Genomic DNA, 17,594 nt, shown 5'->3' with positions numbered 1-17,594 from the left:
TCCATGGCTCATTGCTGTCACTGCTGCTCACCTGCTTCTCACAGCTGCACCCATTGGGGATGAGGCTGGGCCACAGCCCCACTCCCAATTACCACAAACTGTGTGCCTACGCATTACAGCTTTGGACTTCAGCACCTATAGACATCATGAGCTTCCCTCAGTGTCTGACATTAATCCACCAGCTAAGACCAAAACTCCCTCAGGAACTAATAATAGTAACTCTAATAGTGAGCTTGCCACCACATTTATTTTATTCTGGACTTGGGGTCCTTGGATGTGCTTGGACCACAACTGGTCAGGCTTGCAAAATATAAGCAAGAAGACAAGAGGTAAGTAATGTAAATCTGAAAGGACCTCCAACACAGGTGGTGTGTATTTTTTGCTACAGTGTAATACTCCTGAAATATTATATCAGGAACTGCTTAGCCTTCCAATATGTGTTCCAGCAGTCAAAGGGAAAAAAGCTGCACCTCTTGGCTACTGCTGCCCACTAAAAATTCTTGTCACTTGCCATCCCTATCTCAGAAATGAGGAGTTCTGTGAGAACTGATCAGATACATCTTGCATGTACACCTGGAAGTACATGCATTCATCTGAACACCTTCCCAATGAAGACCTGACATGAGCTCTCCCGTCTAAGTCTTACTTTTCTCCTGAGACACAAGACTGGGTGCCCTACCTATGCAAAGAAAGTGAATGAGTTCCTTCTGCCTGCAGAGTCAAGTCAGCCCCCAAGCAAGCGTTCCACTGTAGCAACTGTAGCCAGAATTGAGGGGGCTGTGGCTGTAATTTATCATAGGCAATTTATTTTCAGCAGTGTGACTACATGTCAGTGCTGACAGCATTTGTAGCATTAAGTGTTCCAGAGAGAGGACCATGGCACTGCTTTGAGGCACACGCTCTGAAGGCCTGTCAATCCTAGTAGGTCACTAAAAACACAGGTATTTTGCAATATTTGTTCAGGGAATGCCTTAGCATGGTTTATTTTCCAGGTTTGGATGAGCTTGGGATCCTCTTCTGAGTTCAAAGACAGTCATGTTTTAAGGCCCAGCAGAAAGGAAAAAGAAAATCCAAAGAATTCTGTATGCCAAGATAACAGGAACATTGTGTCAAAGGAGGAGGAAAATACACCCATATGAATCAAGGATCCATATGATTCCCTCAATTCTGAATTCTTTACAACATTTAATAGTGTACAGAGAATATGTCTGGCCATGCCTCCAGCTGGTCATAAATTATGATGGTTTACATGTCTTTAAAATAAACTCTGGCACACAAATACTAAGCCACATAAACTGAGTCAGTCACATATGTATGTCCCTCAGCTGGGGTGAAGTTCTTAATTAGACCTTTTCTTGGGGGCTTAGTCAGCATTAAGCTGCCTATGCTCAAAGGCAGCTCTGTCGTAGTGCAGCTGAGTGACCTTGGATTAGAGTGCAGTGTGAAAAGGAGCTATAAGAATTGAGGGCCACCTACTTTGCTGAGCCTACACTGAAGCACTCTCCCTCAGTCCTTGCCTCAGCTATGTTACATGTATGGCTGTGCCTCTGTGCCTGGCCTCACCCACTGATTCAGACCCTGACCCAACTGAGATGATCTTGAATCCCTCCCATCACTGTTGGCTTGTCTAATGATGACCAGACTGGTGGCTGGTTGGTCCTGGTTATTGTCATTGAACCTGATTCTGACCCTGACTCATTGGCTTGGCTTTTCTGGCTTGACCTCAGATCTCCTTGTCACTGTGTTCACTGGGATGGTTACTGGTGATCTGTACTCTTGGCTGAACTTCCAGCCACCACCAGAATTGCTCTGCTATTCTTGTTTGGGTGCTATGGTACTTGCTAGTAAAGCCACTGTCATGCATGCCTTAGTGTCACCCTCCACTCCCAACTTGCTACTCCACAAAATACTTTTCTCCAAAGGATGTCACCTCTCACCTACCACTGGTATCATTGGTGCCACTGGGACTGTGACACTCCTAACACCAGTAGTTTTAGCACAAGCCAGACAATAGGAACATGGATTGCAGACACCACGTGACTCTCCTTTTAGCCAAAGATTTTTGTTAGAAAGCTGTCTTGAGCCAGCCTACTGGCGCCACGCATTCCTGCCAATAGGATAAATCAGGAGAGTGGGCAAGAAGTCAGAACCAAGACAAAGAGTCTGTTCTGTCACAGACAGACAGACAGCAAAACTAAGCAATGATACACAACTCCTCTTATGTGATTTCACTTAACTCTTGGTCAAATAATCAGAGAATCTCAGTAACCTGGAGAAATCATATTTCAAAAGCCCAAGCAAAATGCAAAGTGGTCACAAACCCAAAGTAGTCACAAGTTGTCACCTTTTGTAATTTATTCTAGTTGTCTAAATCTGGCAACAGCATTTAACAATTTAGCTGTTGATTTTCCCACCTCCTCTGCAGCATTCTCTCCTCTCTCTCCAGGGCACTAGCTCCACCTCTCCTGGCAGAACCACCTTCAAGTACACAAGGGACACTTAGCCCTTCCAACTCCACCGTGAGGTAGCACTGACGACATGCACAGTTCAGCACAGTATTCAGACTGTCACACCTGCAAGGATTTCAGCATTAAACTAAATCCTTGCTGGCAGCCTCAAACAGTTGTGAGACAGGGCTATAAGCTGGAAGGCAGCAATTTCAATTCTGTTGAGGCCAGTCAGCCTGCACCCCAAAATCAATCTGCATATTACAGGGGGAACATGGAGGAAATTGTCAGGACATTGCTGCTCTCACTCGAGTGGTGTTGGCATCTCGCAGCTCAAATACTCCCACCATACAAGTTTGCTTGACGCCTGTTGGGTGTTGTAGTGTGCCCAGTGCTGCTCCCTTGTTCTAATAATGTCTTGTGTACCCAAGAGCAGTTTTTGCCTTTGCATTTAATTGCTACTCCTTTGCCAGCTTACCTGGAAGGCTGTCCTTTGCTCTAACATTTCATCCTGAGGGAGAAAAACTGGTGCCCTTGAGACATTAATGTGTTGTCCTGTATAGATGCAGTACATACTGATGTCTGTCTCTTCTCTGCTCTTCTTAAACAGGATGCTAAAAGATCTGACTTAAACCTTTCCAGGGATTTGAACCTCCCATGCCCAGGGAATTGTCCACCAGAAGTCTCACACTGACAGCAATGGAAAACATTGGGCTCAGGTACAGCCAGCTACTATTTACTAGAATAGACACTTCTAGCATTTCCCGACCCAGCATGCACAAATGGCTCACTAACTCCTTTGTTCTTCATGCGGCATATAAGGACAATTGTTATGGAAGTTTGCCTTTCTAGAAGTCAGTGTAAATACATTTTGTACACAACAGAATTCAAACAGTGTAATCGCAATTGTGTCTTATGTAACCTTCAGCAAGTTCTGCAAAACTGCCTTCCCTTCCTCAAACACTGCAGTTCTGATACGGCCTATCAGTGAACACTCACAAACATTCAGAGCTCAGAAACATAAACCAATCTCTGTTTGGTGGACAGGAAAGCTATTGTATTTCTATTAATTAATTTATTTAGTTATTTGATGCTTAGCAGAGAACATAAAAAAAATTATTTTTGGATTAAAAAGCATAAAATACAAGTCTCTACATTGGAAGATATACTTGACAAAACTCTTCTGCATTGGAAGAAAATCTGCTATGAAGGAGTAAAGCATCTATCCTGCATACCTGTTTTTAAATGAGAAAGCACACTGTTGTTCTGGGCTCCTCAGTACAAGAAAGACAAGGAGGTAGTGGAGAGGGTGCAGTGGAGGCCCACAAAGATCCTTTGGAGTCTATGAGGAGAGACTGCAGCAGCTGGGGCTGTTTAGTCTATAGACCACTGCGAGGGGATCACATTAATGCATGTCAGTATCTGGAAGGGGGGTGCCAAGAGGATGGTGCCAGACTCTTTCCAGAGGTGCCCACTGGCAGGATGACGAGCAGTGGCCATACACCGACACACAGGAAGTTCCCCCTCAACGCGAGGAAGAGCTTTACAGTGGCAGAGCCCGGGCACAGGCTGCCCAGGGAGATCCTGGATTCTCCCTTCTGGGGACATTCAAGCTCCACCTGGACACGTCCCTGTGCCGCCTGTTCCAGGCGACCCTGCCGTGGCAGGGGGTTGGACTGGAGGATCACCAGAGGTCCTTTGTCCTTTCCAAACCACACGGTTGTGTGACTCTGTGAACCCTTCCGGCATTCCCCGCCTACACGGCGAGCAGTGCCGGCGACCGCCACGCACATCCACAGAGCTGCACGCGGCCCAGCCGAGCTTGCCCTTCCCAGAGGCAGCCGCGCACATGGCGGGGGCCGGAAGCCGAGCCCAGCCGTCGCGGAGGGAGCGCGGAGGGAGCGCGGAGGGAATACGGAGGGAGCCGCCGGGCACCGCGGACCCGCTTTGTTCCCCGCCCTGCGCGCCCTCAGACGCCCCCAGCACCGCCCCTGGGCTGGCGCCGGGGCCCGCCGCTCCCGGCGTGCACCGCGGCGCGACGCGCGAGGCGCCGCTGACGTCCCAGCCCCGCCACTGGGCAGCGGCTCTCGCGCGTCACGAGCTCGCGCCGCTGAGTCAGCGGCCCACCGCCGCAACGCTCGGCCATTGGCTGCAGCGGCGCGGGGCCCCGCCCCCGCAGCCCGGTGGGGCTATAAAAGTGGCTCCGGCGCCCCCTCCGCGCCTTTAGCCCCGGGTGTCTGAGAGGAGAAAGATGCATCGACTCCGCTCACGGGCCTCCACGGGGATTTCTGCCTTTGCCGCCGGTTCGCCCTCCGCCTGCTCTCGCCAATCACCCCCGCTGCCCCGGCTCGAGAAGTCAGCCTCGCAGAGGCGTTGGAATAAAAAGCGCTCCTGCTCTTCTATCGGCTGATTGTCGCTGATTCCCGGGCGGGGGGGAGCAGGGAGACCGAGACCCGGAGAAGGGCCGCGGGAGCTGAGCCGAGCGCCGCTGCGACCATGCCCAAGCCTAAGAAGCGGGGGAGCAACCACCAGCGCGGAGCCGGTGAGTGCGGCCGGGCCGGCGGGTAGGGGCGCGGGGTCTAGATGGCGTTTCCCGTGGCCGCGGGAAAAGAGCCGCGCTTTCCGGCGGTGCCCCGCCTCCCCGCGGGCGGTGGGTGAGCGGCGGGACGGGCGGGCGCGGCCCTGGGGCTATCGCCGGCCGGGCCGGGGCCGGGCGGGTGACAGGAGCCGTCCCCGAAACCGCCACCTCACGCTGCTGCGCGCATGCGCCGCGGAGCCGGGGCCGGCGGGCGCGGCCGCGCTGGCGCCGCCGGGAGCGCCCCGGGGCAGCGGCGGCTCGGGCGGCCCGGCCGCAGGTCCGCCCGCTGCACCACCGGCAGCTGCTGTGGCTGTGTGTCACCGTGTCGTGCCCCGGGAGGCTGCTGTGGCTTTAAAGAACAAAGCCTTTTTCTTATCCTAAAATAGGATGTTATAAAATAAACAAATGCAGAATGTGCGTGTCTGAGGGGCTGATGCCTGGGACAGAACGGAGGTTTTGTAGGGTGGTGCGAAATTGCACTTCAAGCTAGCATAGCTGCGTGAAGCATTGGTTTCTAATACCAGGTTTTCGGGAAGTGAGCAATTTATAGGGTGTTTCTGCAACTGCTCTTATTTTAATTTGTGAGGGGCTTGCTTTCATTCTTGCCACTTCTGTTGAATCCCTCTTTGATAGCAGCAAGAAGGTGGCCATGTGAGAGCTATGAGCCTCCAAGTTTGTTCGCTCGTGCATTGGCTGGTGGGGTTTTTTTGGGTTATGGTTAACGATACAAGTGGATTCAGCTAAAAGTAGCAAAACTTCCGGAGTGTGACTAACTTAATTGGAAAGCCCTTGGACACTGATCCAACTGAAAGCTTATTCTGCCTAGATAAGAATAGTTTTTTGGCGTGTTAGTAGTCAGGGAGCCTGCTTGAAGCTGGTAAGCCCTGTGTGCCACCTTCTAAATAACATAGAAAAAAAATAGCTGAAAGAACAGAATTCAGAGTTCTGTAAATGTTGTTTTGGGAACTGTTGGAGAAGAAACAGATATGAAATGGGAAGTCAACATCAGTAAAAATACTACTTTCATCAAAAAGTCTGAAAGCTGCTGCACTAAGATGGTCTTCATCCTGAGAGGGAAAAACTTCTATGCCCTGTTGAATATCTGATGTTCTGGCTTGTACTTGTAATTCAGTAGTAAAAGAATTGGACATAGCTGATCCTGCACATACTACACCTAATCCCATATATCCTGCATTGAACTGGGTAATGTACATTTGCCCAAAGGTTTGACTTACACTGTCTTGAAGTTCCTCAAAATTAAAAAATAAGGACGGTATGGCAGTTTTTTTAGATGGCTCATTCTAACAGCTAAATTAGCACGGACCTATTTTTAAAGCATAGTCACAGAAAGCTGCATTAACATGAAGTTGTAGAAAGATTCTAAATTTACAGTAGGAATTCATCCAATTTCTAGAGTAAGAATTGGACCAGTACTAGGTGGGCCTTTCCTCGCTACTCACAAATGATGTTCCAGAACAGAGCCAACAAAGTCTTCAGAGTAGGTGGGAATAAAGGAACCAGCAGAGGATGGAAATGTTCTTTCTGTGGTTGGGTTAGGGAAAGCAAATCTGCCCTGAGTGGGTTCAGTTCTACTTTTGGTGCTCAAATCTTCCTTTTCTGTATGAGAAATGACCAAACTATTGTGTTCATCTTTGCTCAAGGTGGTCAGCCCAGAAACGTGCAGCCTTTTAGTGATGAAGATGCTTCAATTGAAACCATGAGCCACTGCAGTGGCTTCAGTGATCCTGCTAGCTTCACTGAGGATGGTAAATTCTTTTATTTATATCTATTCATCTTTTAAAAACATAAAACTTGAGTTGATTTACTAGCTTTTAATAGACTGTAAGTAGCAATAATGAAATAATGACATTATATTAAGACTGCGATGGCTAATCCAGTGGCTGGTTTTTTTGTTTTGTTTATATAGATATGTAAATATATACTCCAGGTTTCCTGAGCCCTGTGAAACTCTCAGGCTGTATTCTACTAGAACAGAATATAAATATAGAGACAATAAGATATAGAGTACTGCTTTAGAGACAATGAGAATTTTAAAGTGAATTGGATTTACATAACAGGTAGCTGAAGCAGTAAGAACTGCAGAAGAGTTTAAGATTGGAAGAGTCACATTTGCCTGTTTTGAGCTAGGTTTGTGCTTGTCTCCTTTACCATTTTTGTAATCTGGACTACTCGAAATTCATTTTGTTGAGAGGAGGGGACCTGAAGGCCTGAAACAGGGGAATTAGCAGGGAGCCATTGTTGGATACATGCTGCTCTTAACCGAGCTCCTGTTGCAGAGGTGGCTGAATTGATGGTATGTGGGACAGGCTGCTTTGACTCATTGCATCAGCTCTGAGCACCTTGCAGTACTCCAGGGGCAGATGTAGTGGACTGGATGAAAATGTGTTGACAGGATTGACTGGTGGTCCATCAGATGGAGAAAATTTATGTAAGACCTGATTCGCTCCTGCATTCATTCTTGGCATGTGTAAGAAGCAGATCTAGAAGCAGCACAAATGTATCAATAGGCCAGTTTTTATGAAAGCCTTTTAGGGCACAGTCTGATGTAGTAGGTTTAACACCATTATGTTGCTGTGATACTGAACAATTCTGTAGCTGTTGTCTGTATTAAGCTGCTTCCTTATTAGTGTTAAAAGCATTGTGTTGGAACTACTGTGTCTGCTAATGAAATGTGTATCAGCAGGACTAAATTATTTCTTCTGGATTAGGGCCTGAAGTTGATGAAGAAGCCACTCAAGAAGACTTAGAATACAAGTTGAAGGGATTTATTGATCTTACATTGGACAAGAGGTATAGTCTGCTTTGAAGAAACACATTCATGTATTGTTTTCTTGCTTGATTTAATAAGGAAAATATGCATCAAATCTTTTTCTATGCTTACTGAGGAATCTGGGGAGGACTTCTGGATCTAAAAAAACCTTTTTCCTTCTACTGATTTTTTAGAATGAGTTAGACTTTCTTTTTCTAATATATTGAAGTAGAGTGACTTTCTTTCTGGCTAGCAATACTGCTGTGAACTTTTATCCCCAAACAAAATTTTGCTGTCCTTGAGTAAGGAGGCAATTCTGAGCATTTCATTTCTTCATGGTACTTCTGTGGGTTACTCTTACTACTGGGTGTAGGCAAACATAAATCACCATAAAGCAAGGGCGGAGGTTCAGCTGACATGTGCTGATTTCAGGAGGTCTTCCTTTTCTCTTCTAACAGTGCAAAGACAAGGCAAGCAGCCCTTGAAAGCCTGAAAAGTGCATTTTCTTCTAAAATACTATATGAATTTATCATGGAAAGGAGAATGACGCTAACTGATAGCATTGAGCGCTGCATAAAGAAAGGTAATTAACATCCATGCTATTAGAAAGCAATAATCCCTATGAAATAGCATATTGTTTAAAAGAAATTAAGATTGTGAATGTTCTCTAGTGCTTTATGGAGTGGTTAATAATTTAGGTAACATTACTTTGTAAATGCAGGTGTCACATTTTTACTGTCCTAGAAAATTAACTGAAATTATCTTCTATCTCTTGGTTTCTGAATTTCCACTTACGTGCTTTCAGACTGTTATCCTTAAAAGATTAAAGGAGGAAGGCAGGGCAAAAGGTGGTTGCTCATCACTGTTAATTAATCCCTAGGTAAGAGCGACGAACAGTGTGCAGCTGCTGGACTGGCTTGTCTTCTGTGTGTGCAGATGGGGTCAGGAATTGAAAGCGAGGAGATTTTTAAGACCCTTGGTCCAGTTCTGAAGAAGATTGTCTGTGATGGAACAGCCAGTATCCAAGCCAGACAGGCTGTAAGTATGAAATGTTTATTTGCCAGGCAGGGACAGAGGGCTGCTTCTGACCAGCTCACTGTTGTGTAATCCAGGACTAAAGGTTACCACACTAGTGTGTACTCATAATGTTGACATATGCCCTCAGTGATGAATAGCAGTTTTCACTGACTTAAAAGTTCCACCTGAAAGCTGAACGTGATTCACTTCTTCAGCTGCTACACGTACTGCTTTGTCAAGTGTCTGAACTCACTGTATTGCAGCTTCCTTAGTTCTGGGGACTGATGTTGGGCTCCTAGAAAACATCTTCTCACTTTCCTACTGAGTGCTATATCCTTCCTGTACTAATCTTATTTTATTAGTGGAATTTAATTTTATTCTTAAACAGCACAGAAATGTTCCTTAAGCATTTACATTTATTTATGGGGAAATCACATATAGCACATCTGGAAACTACATAAACAATACAGCCATTCTGCCAAAGGTTTTTTAAGTTACTTTTGCCCGGTCATCTCACATATACTTCAAATGCTCAAAATAGTGAAAGAAGGTTGTCCAAAGCACTTGCCAAAAGTTTAAGTAAAACTTCAGAGATTTAGCTAATGCTTTCCAACTTTCCTTTATCAGTATGTGGCTGTCTACTCCTAGTCTAGTCAAGCTATGGCACAACAGATACTGTCATTTGCAAAAAAGGAGGTAGTTTTAGTTCAACAGCAGTTAGTTATTTCTACAAACAAACAGAAGCTATTAAAGTTTTTCCTGTTCAAGTGTAGTTTTGAGTCTGTGTGGTTGGTGCAAACATCACTTTCAAATGTTTTTTTCTTTACTCTTCATAAGAGAAGCTGGACTAGTATATGGGGCATAGGAAACAGACGTGCAGGAGAAGTTGGAGCATTCCAGGAAGGGCTTTTTAGGGCAGCATTTTTATTCTATTTAATTGAAATAGTGGCCAGAAGGAGAAAAGGATTTCCCACAGCCTGAGAGTACATGGGAATTGGGAGCTAAGCATTACAAAGAAGGTGAATTAAGGACTGGTGACTTCTAGACTCTTAAAGTTTTTATCTCAAGTTTCTGTTGCTCCAGATGTTAAATTTCAAGGGTCCCAAGTTTGAAACTATAACATTTTCAAATACTGATGCTTTTTTTTTCTTTTGTGTCCAGTGTGCAACCTGCTTAGGGATTTGCTGTTTCATTGTGACCGATGACATTACGGTGAGAATGATTGCTACCTTTCAAATGTAATAAACTGACAAGATGAAAATGTGTGACTCCTAAATCACTTCTATGGTATTTTTCCCATGTACAGGAACTGTACTCTACTATGGAATGCCTGGAAAACATCTTCATGAAGGCCTATCAGCGGGATAGAGACACTAATGGTGTATCAAGTACCCATAATACTGTGCTTCATGTCAGTGCTCTCTTAGCATGGACATTGTTGTTGACCATTTGTCCAATGAATGAAGTGAAGAAGAAAATTGAAATGTGAGTGTCTGTCTTGGAAAGCAAAATTTGTAATGGCTCTTTATATGTAATGAAACAGTGTCAGTAAAATTTAGATCTTAATCGAATATTACTTACTCCTTAGGCACTTGCATAAACTTCCAAGCCTGCTGTCTTGTGATGATCTCAACATGAGAATAGCTGCTGGAGAAACACTAGCACTTCTGTTTGAACTGGCACGTGAAACAGATGCCGTAAGTAGATGTCAGCAGCTAAGCCTTCTTTCATCAGGACAATGAGACAAATTACTTAACCTGTGTTGCACACCACCCTGGATTTCAACAGTTTCATACAAATAATTCCATGGTTTATATTCCTTCTAGTGAGTCTGCCCCAGTCTAAGTGTGTATAGCAATAATTTATAACTATCATTTTTTTTACACTTAATTTCTTTATTGCAGAACAGGACCAATATAACAAAATGCATCAGATGCTACTTAATAGCAACCAGAAATAAGGAATGCAAGATTTAAATCTAAATCCACCATCTGCTTTTAAAATAGAATAAAAAAAAGATATCTCTAGAGAGATTCCAGAATGAAACAGTATTGTTTACTGTAGTGGGATCACTCATCAGGTGCTTATGCAGACAAGTTTGAGTAATTGACATCACAGCCTGCACAGGTAGAAAACATGTTGACTTTAAGTATTGTTTTTTCAGTATTCTTGTTTAGATAACTTGAGAAGAATAACTCATATTGCATGATGGCTTCTCACAGCATTTGACAATTTTAGTCAGTTAAGAACTAGGCAGTCATTTTAAGGGGGAGGTTTTTAAGGAATTGGCACAAATTTCACACAGATATCAGTAATACTTCATTTGGTGGGATTTCTTGGAGTTTGTTTTTGAATTTGATTAGGTGCAAACTGTTCAATATTAGCTTGTCCACAGCTAAATTTGCATTTACATTCTTCAATATGCCTTATTAATTTTCAGACTTTTATCTTGACAGCACTGAAGGAAACAGCCTCCCTCTGCTTACACGTGGCACAGTTTGGGAGAGTTGCCTGAAGGGCTCCCAACTCAAGGCTGCTGCGCTTTGCCAGAATGCTGCCTAAAGTGAAAGGATAACTCCATTTAAGTCAGGAATCATGACACACTAGCACAGTATAATCTGAAACAATGATAAGGCTTCCGTATAAATGCAAGCAGTATGGATTTGAGTCTCTTGGCTATGAAAGTCAACTTGAAAGGAAAAAAGTAAATGGAAAACACAACTTGATCCTTTATTTGGTCAAGCTGACTGCAAGTAATTCAAATCTTAAAATATGTTAACAAATGAAACTATTCACTACAATATCTGCTGTTGCATTGAGGAAATGCCCCTTTAATCATTACAGATTATTCTCATTGAATCCTTAACAATCAGTGCAGATTAAAAATGCTTGGTGCATTAGCCTTTGACCACATCCTTTTAGAAAGCTTGCAGTAAGCTTAGTCTAGTCAGTTGACATGACAGAACATTCAGATTAAAATAAAACCTACAAACCATGAAAACTTGGTTTTACGTAAGTTTGCATGCATTCTTACCAGTCCAGTGAACTACTGCCGAGTTAAGTGCAGTGGAGAAAATATTTATATATATGTAAAGCACATGTTAATTAATAAAGTGAATAACACAAAGCTATTTATTACAGTTTTATTAAGCATTAAAAAAAAGTTTCCTAATTTCCCATTCCATACGAGACTTATAGCTAAATATTCCATACTGTCAGTCCAGTGGTGTCTCACAGTTTGCCTCCAGCAGCAGGAATTTTGTGCTAACAACATTAAAGTCCCCTCAGCTTGTTGGCAGGAGCAGTTCAGCAGATCTGTTTAGCAGTTTGAGTCCCTTGGAATTACTGAGTGGAATAGATTGGCAGGTGTATATGCACACTGATGGAGCTGTATGGTTTGTGTGGCTGACCAAACAGACTTTGTTAGTGCCCTTCCTGTTAAACTGGGTGCTGTGATTTTGTTCTTGCTGGTTTCAATGCTGCAGATGGAACTGCAGAAGTGCTCTCTGTCTTTTTAAATAAAGTAAGAGGTTGTAGAAATCTATATGCCCAAAATCTGAAAAACCCTAAAAAATGTATTTTTTCTGGTAACCTAGGATTTCTTTTATGAAGATATGGACCTTCTAACAGAGAAACTAAGAGCTCTGGCTACTGATGGAAACAAGCACCGGGCCAAAGTGGATAAAAGAAAGCAGCGATCTGTCTTCAGAGACGTTCTGCGGGCTGTTGAGGTGATTCTTTTGTCTTAGTTACAATCTAGACCTTCAAAATATATAGTGTATGATTCAGTGAAAACAATTTTATTAAAGAGAATTACTGTTTCAGTGAAAGAAACAGGAAAAAGCTATTTTTAGTGAGATTTCATAGTCTGATCACATATGTGGAATAGAACTGCTTTTTTAAGGAATGTTGAAAAAAGACTGGGAATAGTTAAAAATTGTGGAAGCTAAGGAGAAGGCTTGGCATAATTTGAAGTCATCTCTGGGATTCTGCCTGTAGAAGGATCTAACTCACCTATTAGCACTTGTTACATTCCATGGTCCCAAATACCTCTAAGGTAGGGACTAAATGAGGCTTATAGTCTGACTTAAAAGTGGCTTCTGCACTTGGAACTGGTTTTCCTGGAGATAAGTCCAATTCTTAAAGTAATTTTAAAGATGAAAGTTGAGCATTTGTTTTTTAAAAAGCTTTGTAATCATGAAGAATATCAGCTTCAAGTTCTACATGAAATTTGACTGTAGGTGTGCATCTGCTGTATGAACAAATACAATCTTTAGCATATGTACACTGTTATTTGGAAGGTTTTGATGTGCCAAATTCATCAGTCAAAGTAAAGTTCAGAGATGTATAAAATTGCTAGTACAAAAGACTGTTTAAATAAAAATTATAGCTGTTGTTTCCTTTGATTTTTGCGTAGGAGCGCGACTTCCCTACAGAGATGGTGAAGTTTGGACCTGAGCGCATGTATATTGACTGCTGGGTTAAAAAACAAACTTATGAGACGTTCAAGGAGATTCTAGGGTCGGGGATGCAATACCATTTGCAGGTGAGCTGCTCTTTGACACTTGCTCAGACTGTTCCTCTGTGTCTAGCTTCTTTGATGGAATTCAGTCTGAATTACCAAATCCTGAGTAGAACTTAGTGAAGTGATGAGCCTTGCATTTGAGGTGTTAAAGACAGCAGTTAAAATATTAATTACAGTGAGCTACAGCTGTCTGGGTAAGCTGCTTCTGAGTTGTTGTAGCCTGTGTGTGCTAGCATAGTAATTGACTTCTCTAAGAAGATATGTAAGCTGAATATGTTTTTAGCTTCAGGGTTTTCCCTAAATCCTTATGCTCTCTTTCAGCAGAGCGGTATAGTTGTCTGGCTGCTGTAAAGCTATATGCCTCCATCCTTCCTGTTGAAGCCTGTAAAAGAAAGGGAAAGTTTTAGTCAAAAATAATGAACACAGCTTGCAGCCCAATGCTGGCAGCATTCCAGAAGAGATGGCAGAAATCTTTATCTCTGTTCTGGGAACTGCTTTTTTACTAGTCATCTGTTTACATATGTAACAGAAGCAGGAGCTGTACTTTAGGAATTTATGTTCCCAAATTGCTGTGAAAACCATGAGGTTAAAATCTTCAGTCCTGTGTTAATTGAATTTCTGTGTGAGTGAGGGAGCTCAGGCATGTAGCAGGTTTTTCAGTTTTTTTCAAGTACTACTTTGACAGACACATACTTTAAAACTGGTGTGTTGTGAAACCATACAGGTCTATTCAGCTGCCTGATTTTGTGTAGAACAGAACAGTGTCTCATTTGCTGGGACAAAAATAACAAAGGAGGCAGGAGGAGCCTTCTGTCTTCTCAAAGTGGCTGTTTTCACTTTTAGCCTTATTCTGGTTGAAGGAGGAAGTGTTCTTGACTTAATTGCTAAAGATAGCAGCAGTTTGCCACAAATCTTAGTATTACTGGAATATGTGGAATTGCCACAAATCTTAGTATTTCTTACTGGAATATTTTACAGTAGTCTACTTTAGAAACTTGATAATTAGAGGGGAAACTAATCATTTGGTGTGTTTCTCTTTTAGTCAAATGACTTTCTTCGGAATGTGTTTGAGCTTGGTCCACCAGTAATGCTGGATGCTGCAACTCTTAAAACAATGAAGATATCCCGTTTTGAAAGGGTAGGTTACTGCACTGTATTAAATTTTCTTTACTTCCTACTCTGATTACTCCTCCACTTCAGAAGCTGTCATTGTTAGACTGTAGTTCTAAGAGTGCCTCATATTGTCCTGAATGAAACCCAGCCTTACTTGTATGCATTTATGAACTCTTACATTTTCTACTGGGCAGGTGTCTGCTTCTGTTTTTTTCCAAGGGGTCTGAAAGTTGATGTGGTTGCTGATGGGTACTAAGTTCATGCTTCACATAGGTGAAACTTCGTCTCTTCTGAGATATATTTTTCCTGTAGATCCCTCCCTAGAAAACATGTATCTGTCTGTATATGTATATACATATACACACACAGATTAGCTTTTGGTGCAAAGATAACATACTATAAACTATCAGTTTACTTCAAAGATTAATAAAAGGTTATTTTCATTTGTTGTGTAACATGAAAAATCTCTGAAGGGCATAAGCCTTATGACAATATGTGATTTTTTTTCTTTTTTTGTTTTGTAGCACTTGTACAACTCTGCAGCATTCAAGGCTCGGACGAAGGCTAGAAGTAAATGTCGTGATAAAAGAGCAGATGTGGGGGAATTTTTTTAGATTCCCTTTTCAACAGGGTTCAATTTTCATAATTCAAATAAATTTGTAACATTTAAATGAATTTTTAAACTTCTGTAGTCAGTTTGCAGTTGTGCACGGGTTTGTTACATAGTCTGTAAATATAATGCATGTTGTTGCTTAGTTGGGTATACATTGTATATAAATTGATGTAACATTTGGTGCTGGGATATATTATAATGCTATACATTAGCCCCCCACTAGCTCCAAAGGTCGATTATGTTGTAACTGATACATTAAATGGGGTGGATAACTCTAGTCAAATGCTGTGTCAGATTGGATTTTTTATATAAAGGTAAAGTCATGACCAAGTGTTCTGATAAGAATATGAGAAGATGACCATGTTTGTGTGAAATTATTTTAGTAACTCTTTAAAACTCTCCAGTGGTAGACAGACAAGAAATCCCTATGTAAGTATAACTTCATCCTGACAGGGACTATGAAGTTCAGTAACTTCCAGTGACAGTCAAGTAGTGAATGACAAATGCTTGCCTCCATGTAAAATAAGAGCAAGGTTCTTGTGTTCTGAAATTGAATATTTAATTTTTGGAATAAAGATGTTTCTCACTGTCTGCTCTCTGTGTAAAAGTAATTACTCCATGAATGAAAAGCTGAACACTGGCAAAACCTAAAGGTTGAAAGGGATGGGTTTATTTGCTGGTTCAAACACGTGCTTGGGGTATTCTCAGTGTGTTAGTAGATGCTACATGCAAGTCTACCTTGCTGTGTTTTAAAGGTGTCTTCTGCTTACTTGCATGTGTTCTGCACAGCCACCTAATCTTGATTGGTCATTACTTCTCTAATGGTCAAACATTTCCTAGTTTTGGTGCTGCAAAATATGTTGTCCTTTATCTTAGAGGAACCAGTCTGGCTTCCCTGTGTTCATGTCGAAAAACTACTCTTCTAACCTCAATTTCTGGTTCTATAATACTGAAATATGCCAGTAGCTGAGAACTGACTTAGGAATTGGGGGGGGGGGGGGGGAGGGCAGGGGTTTGTTACATAATAAAGACACTAAAACCTGGCTAGCTGGAGCTTCTGAACCTGAAGATCTGTAAAAGTGCTTTATGTCTAAATAAACATTCTTAAAATGTTTTGTCACCAGATGAAGTAAACACTGCATTGAAAACAACACCACCCCCTGAACACTGGCCTGCTCTGATAAGGGAAAGTTGGGTTTGGGGTGGAGTGGTTGAGGTTTTTTTTTCCCCCTCCCAGTTTCTGATTACAGTTGAACCTATTACAGAAAGTCAATGAATACTGAGTTGTACTTCCTACTTTACGTGTTGCTTTTTTCCCCCCATAAATCCACTATGTAAGAACTTGTTTGGCTTGCAAAACTCATCACCTAGCCTGCACAAAACCTTGAACTGAAAACTGTGTTGATGGAGCAGATGTCAGTGTCATACAAGTGGAGAATAAAACCCAGATCCTTGAACAAGGTGAAGCTGTGTGCCAGTAGTTGCCTGGTCAAAGACATTCCCTTTGAGCAAAGCTGTTCCTCGAGCCTGTTGCTGTCTCCCGTGGTCCCCTTTGGTGTCCTTTGCCAGGCACTTTTGATCTTTTGATGGCTTCCTGTCCAGTGTTTCTGTAGCACCTCCTGGCAGGGGCCAAGCAGGTGCCTGTCCTTTTCCCTGTTACACTGTAGCTGCCACCCACAGTGACCCAGGTGGCTTCCAGCGCTGTTGCAGAGGTGGCTCTTCTGCAGCCCTGCAGACATCCCTTGGGTTTGCAGACCTTTCCAGCTGGAGAGGCCTGGGTCCTTGTCTTACAATTATTTTAGTGTCAGAGGAGTTTTTGGGCATGGATGCCACACAGGTGTTGTTTGTTTGTTTGGTTTTGGTTTTTTTCCTGTCTTGCACATCCTTAAGTGGAGGGGGGACTTCCAGGAGACTCCTGTAGAAAGGGAGTAATTCTGAGCAGCAGAACATGTCAGCTTAGGGTGGGAAATATGAGTCAGGTGATTTATTCTCTTTTGTTTCCTGAGAGAGAAATATGTTTATGGGCAGTTAAAAGGGATTCAGAATTTTAGACATGGGATAGCTTCAGAAAGGATTTGTGGTATTGAGCTGCAGTCCCTGTCAGTACAATGTGCTGTAACACTGCCTTCTGCAATGTCAGCAAGGAAAAAAGTGACCAAAAGAACTGTCAGCAAAGGAGCAATTACACTACTTACCAGCAGTTCATCAGAATTTTATCTTTGAACAGCTAAGGATGCCAGACAAATTAGTCCAGCATGTAATACTGTTCCACTTGAATTCATAAAGTGTATAGGAGAAGGGGAAAGACCCTGGTTTTCCTAGTCTATGACTTTAAAATACTCATGACTGCAATACTGTAGATATGACTCTTCTGCATAGCAAACGGGTTACTCATAGCTACAGTGTTGTAGATATGACTCTTCTGCACAGCAAATGCATTTTGGACAAGCACTAAAGCTAAGAGGTTTGGCACTAACCAAACGCTTACTGAAATACTGATCATCAGTAATAACCCTCATTCTCCATGATGG

At 42.7% G+C, this 17,594-nt stretch overlaps 1 protein-coding gene across 1 annotated transcript; it reads left to right on the top strand.

Annotated features, from left to right (window-relative positions):
• Nucleotides 1-4,681: 4,681 nt before the first annotated feature.
• Nucleotides 4,682-15,656, top strand: IFRD1 (interferon related developmental regulator 1). The gene is made up of 12 exons (XM_084206853.1): nt 4,682-4,989; nt 6,687-6,791; nt 7,755-7,836; nt 8,254-8,378; nt 8,676-8,833; nt 9,974-10,024; nt 10,119-10,297; nt 10,401-10,509; nt 12,409-12,543; nt 13,230-13,358; nt 14,380-14,475; nt 14,975-15,656. Exons 1-12 carry the CDS (start codon nt 4,944-4,946, stop codon nt 15,062-15,064), a joined length of 1,305 nt encoding a protein of 434 aa, XP_084062979.1. The 5' UTR covers nt 4,682-4,943; the 3' UTR covers nt 15,065-15,656.
• Nucleotides 15,657-17,594: the final 1,938 nt, after the last annotated feature.

The sequence above is a fragment of the Fringilla coelebs genome, assembly GCF_963513975.1.
Source record: "Fringilla coelebs genome assembly, chromosome: 5".
NCBI lineage: Eukaryota > Metazoa > Chordata > Aves > Passeriformes > Fringillidae > Fringilla > Fringilla coelebs.
This window is presented reverse-complemented; position numbering and strand designations above follow the sequence as displayed.

Excerpts from the sequence above, each read along its gene's own strand:
- IFRD1 (XM_084206853.1), top strand. The coding sequence starts at position 4,944 with ATGCCCAAGCCTAAGAAGCGGGGGAGCAACCACCAGCGCGGAGCCG. Across the intron at positions 10,298-10,400 it reads GTGAAGAAGAAAATTGAAAT|GCACTTGCATAAACTTCCAA; the intron begins GTGAGTGTCTGT and ends CTTACTCCTTAG. Across the intron at positions 12,544-13,229 it reads ACGTTCTGCGGGCTGTTGAG|GAGCGCGACTTCCCTACAGA; the intron begins GTGATTCTTTTG and ends ATTTTTGCGTAG.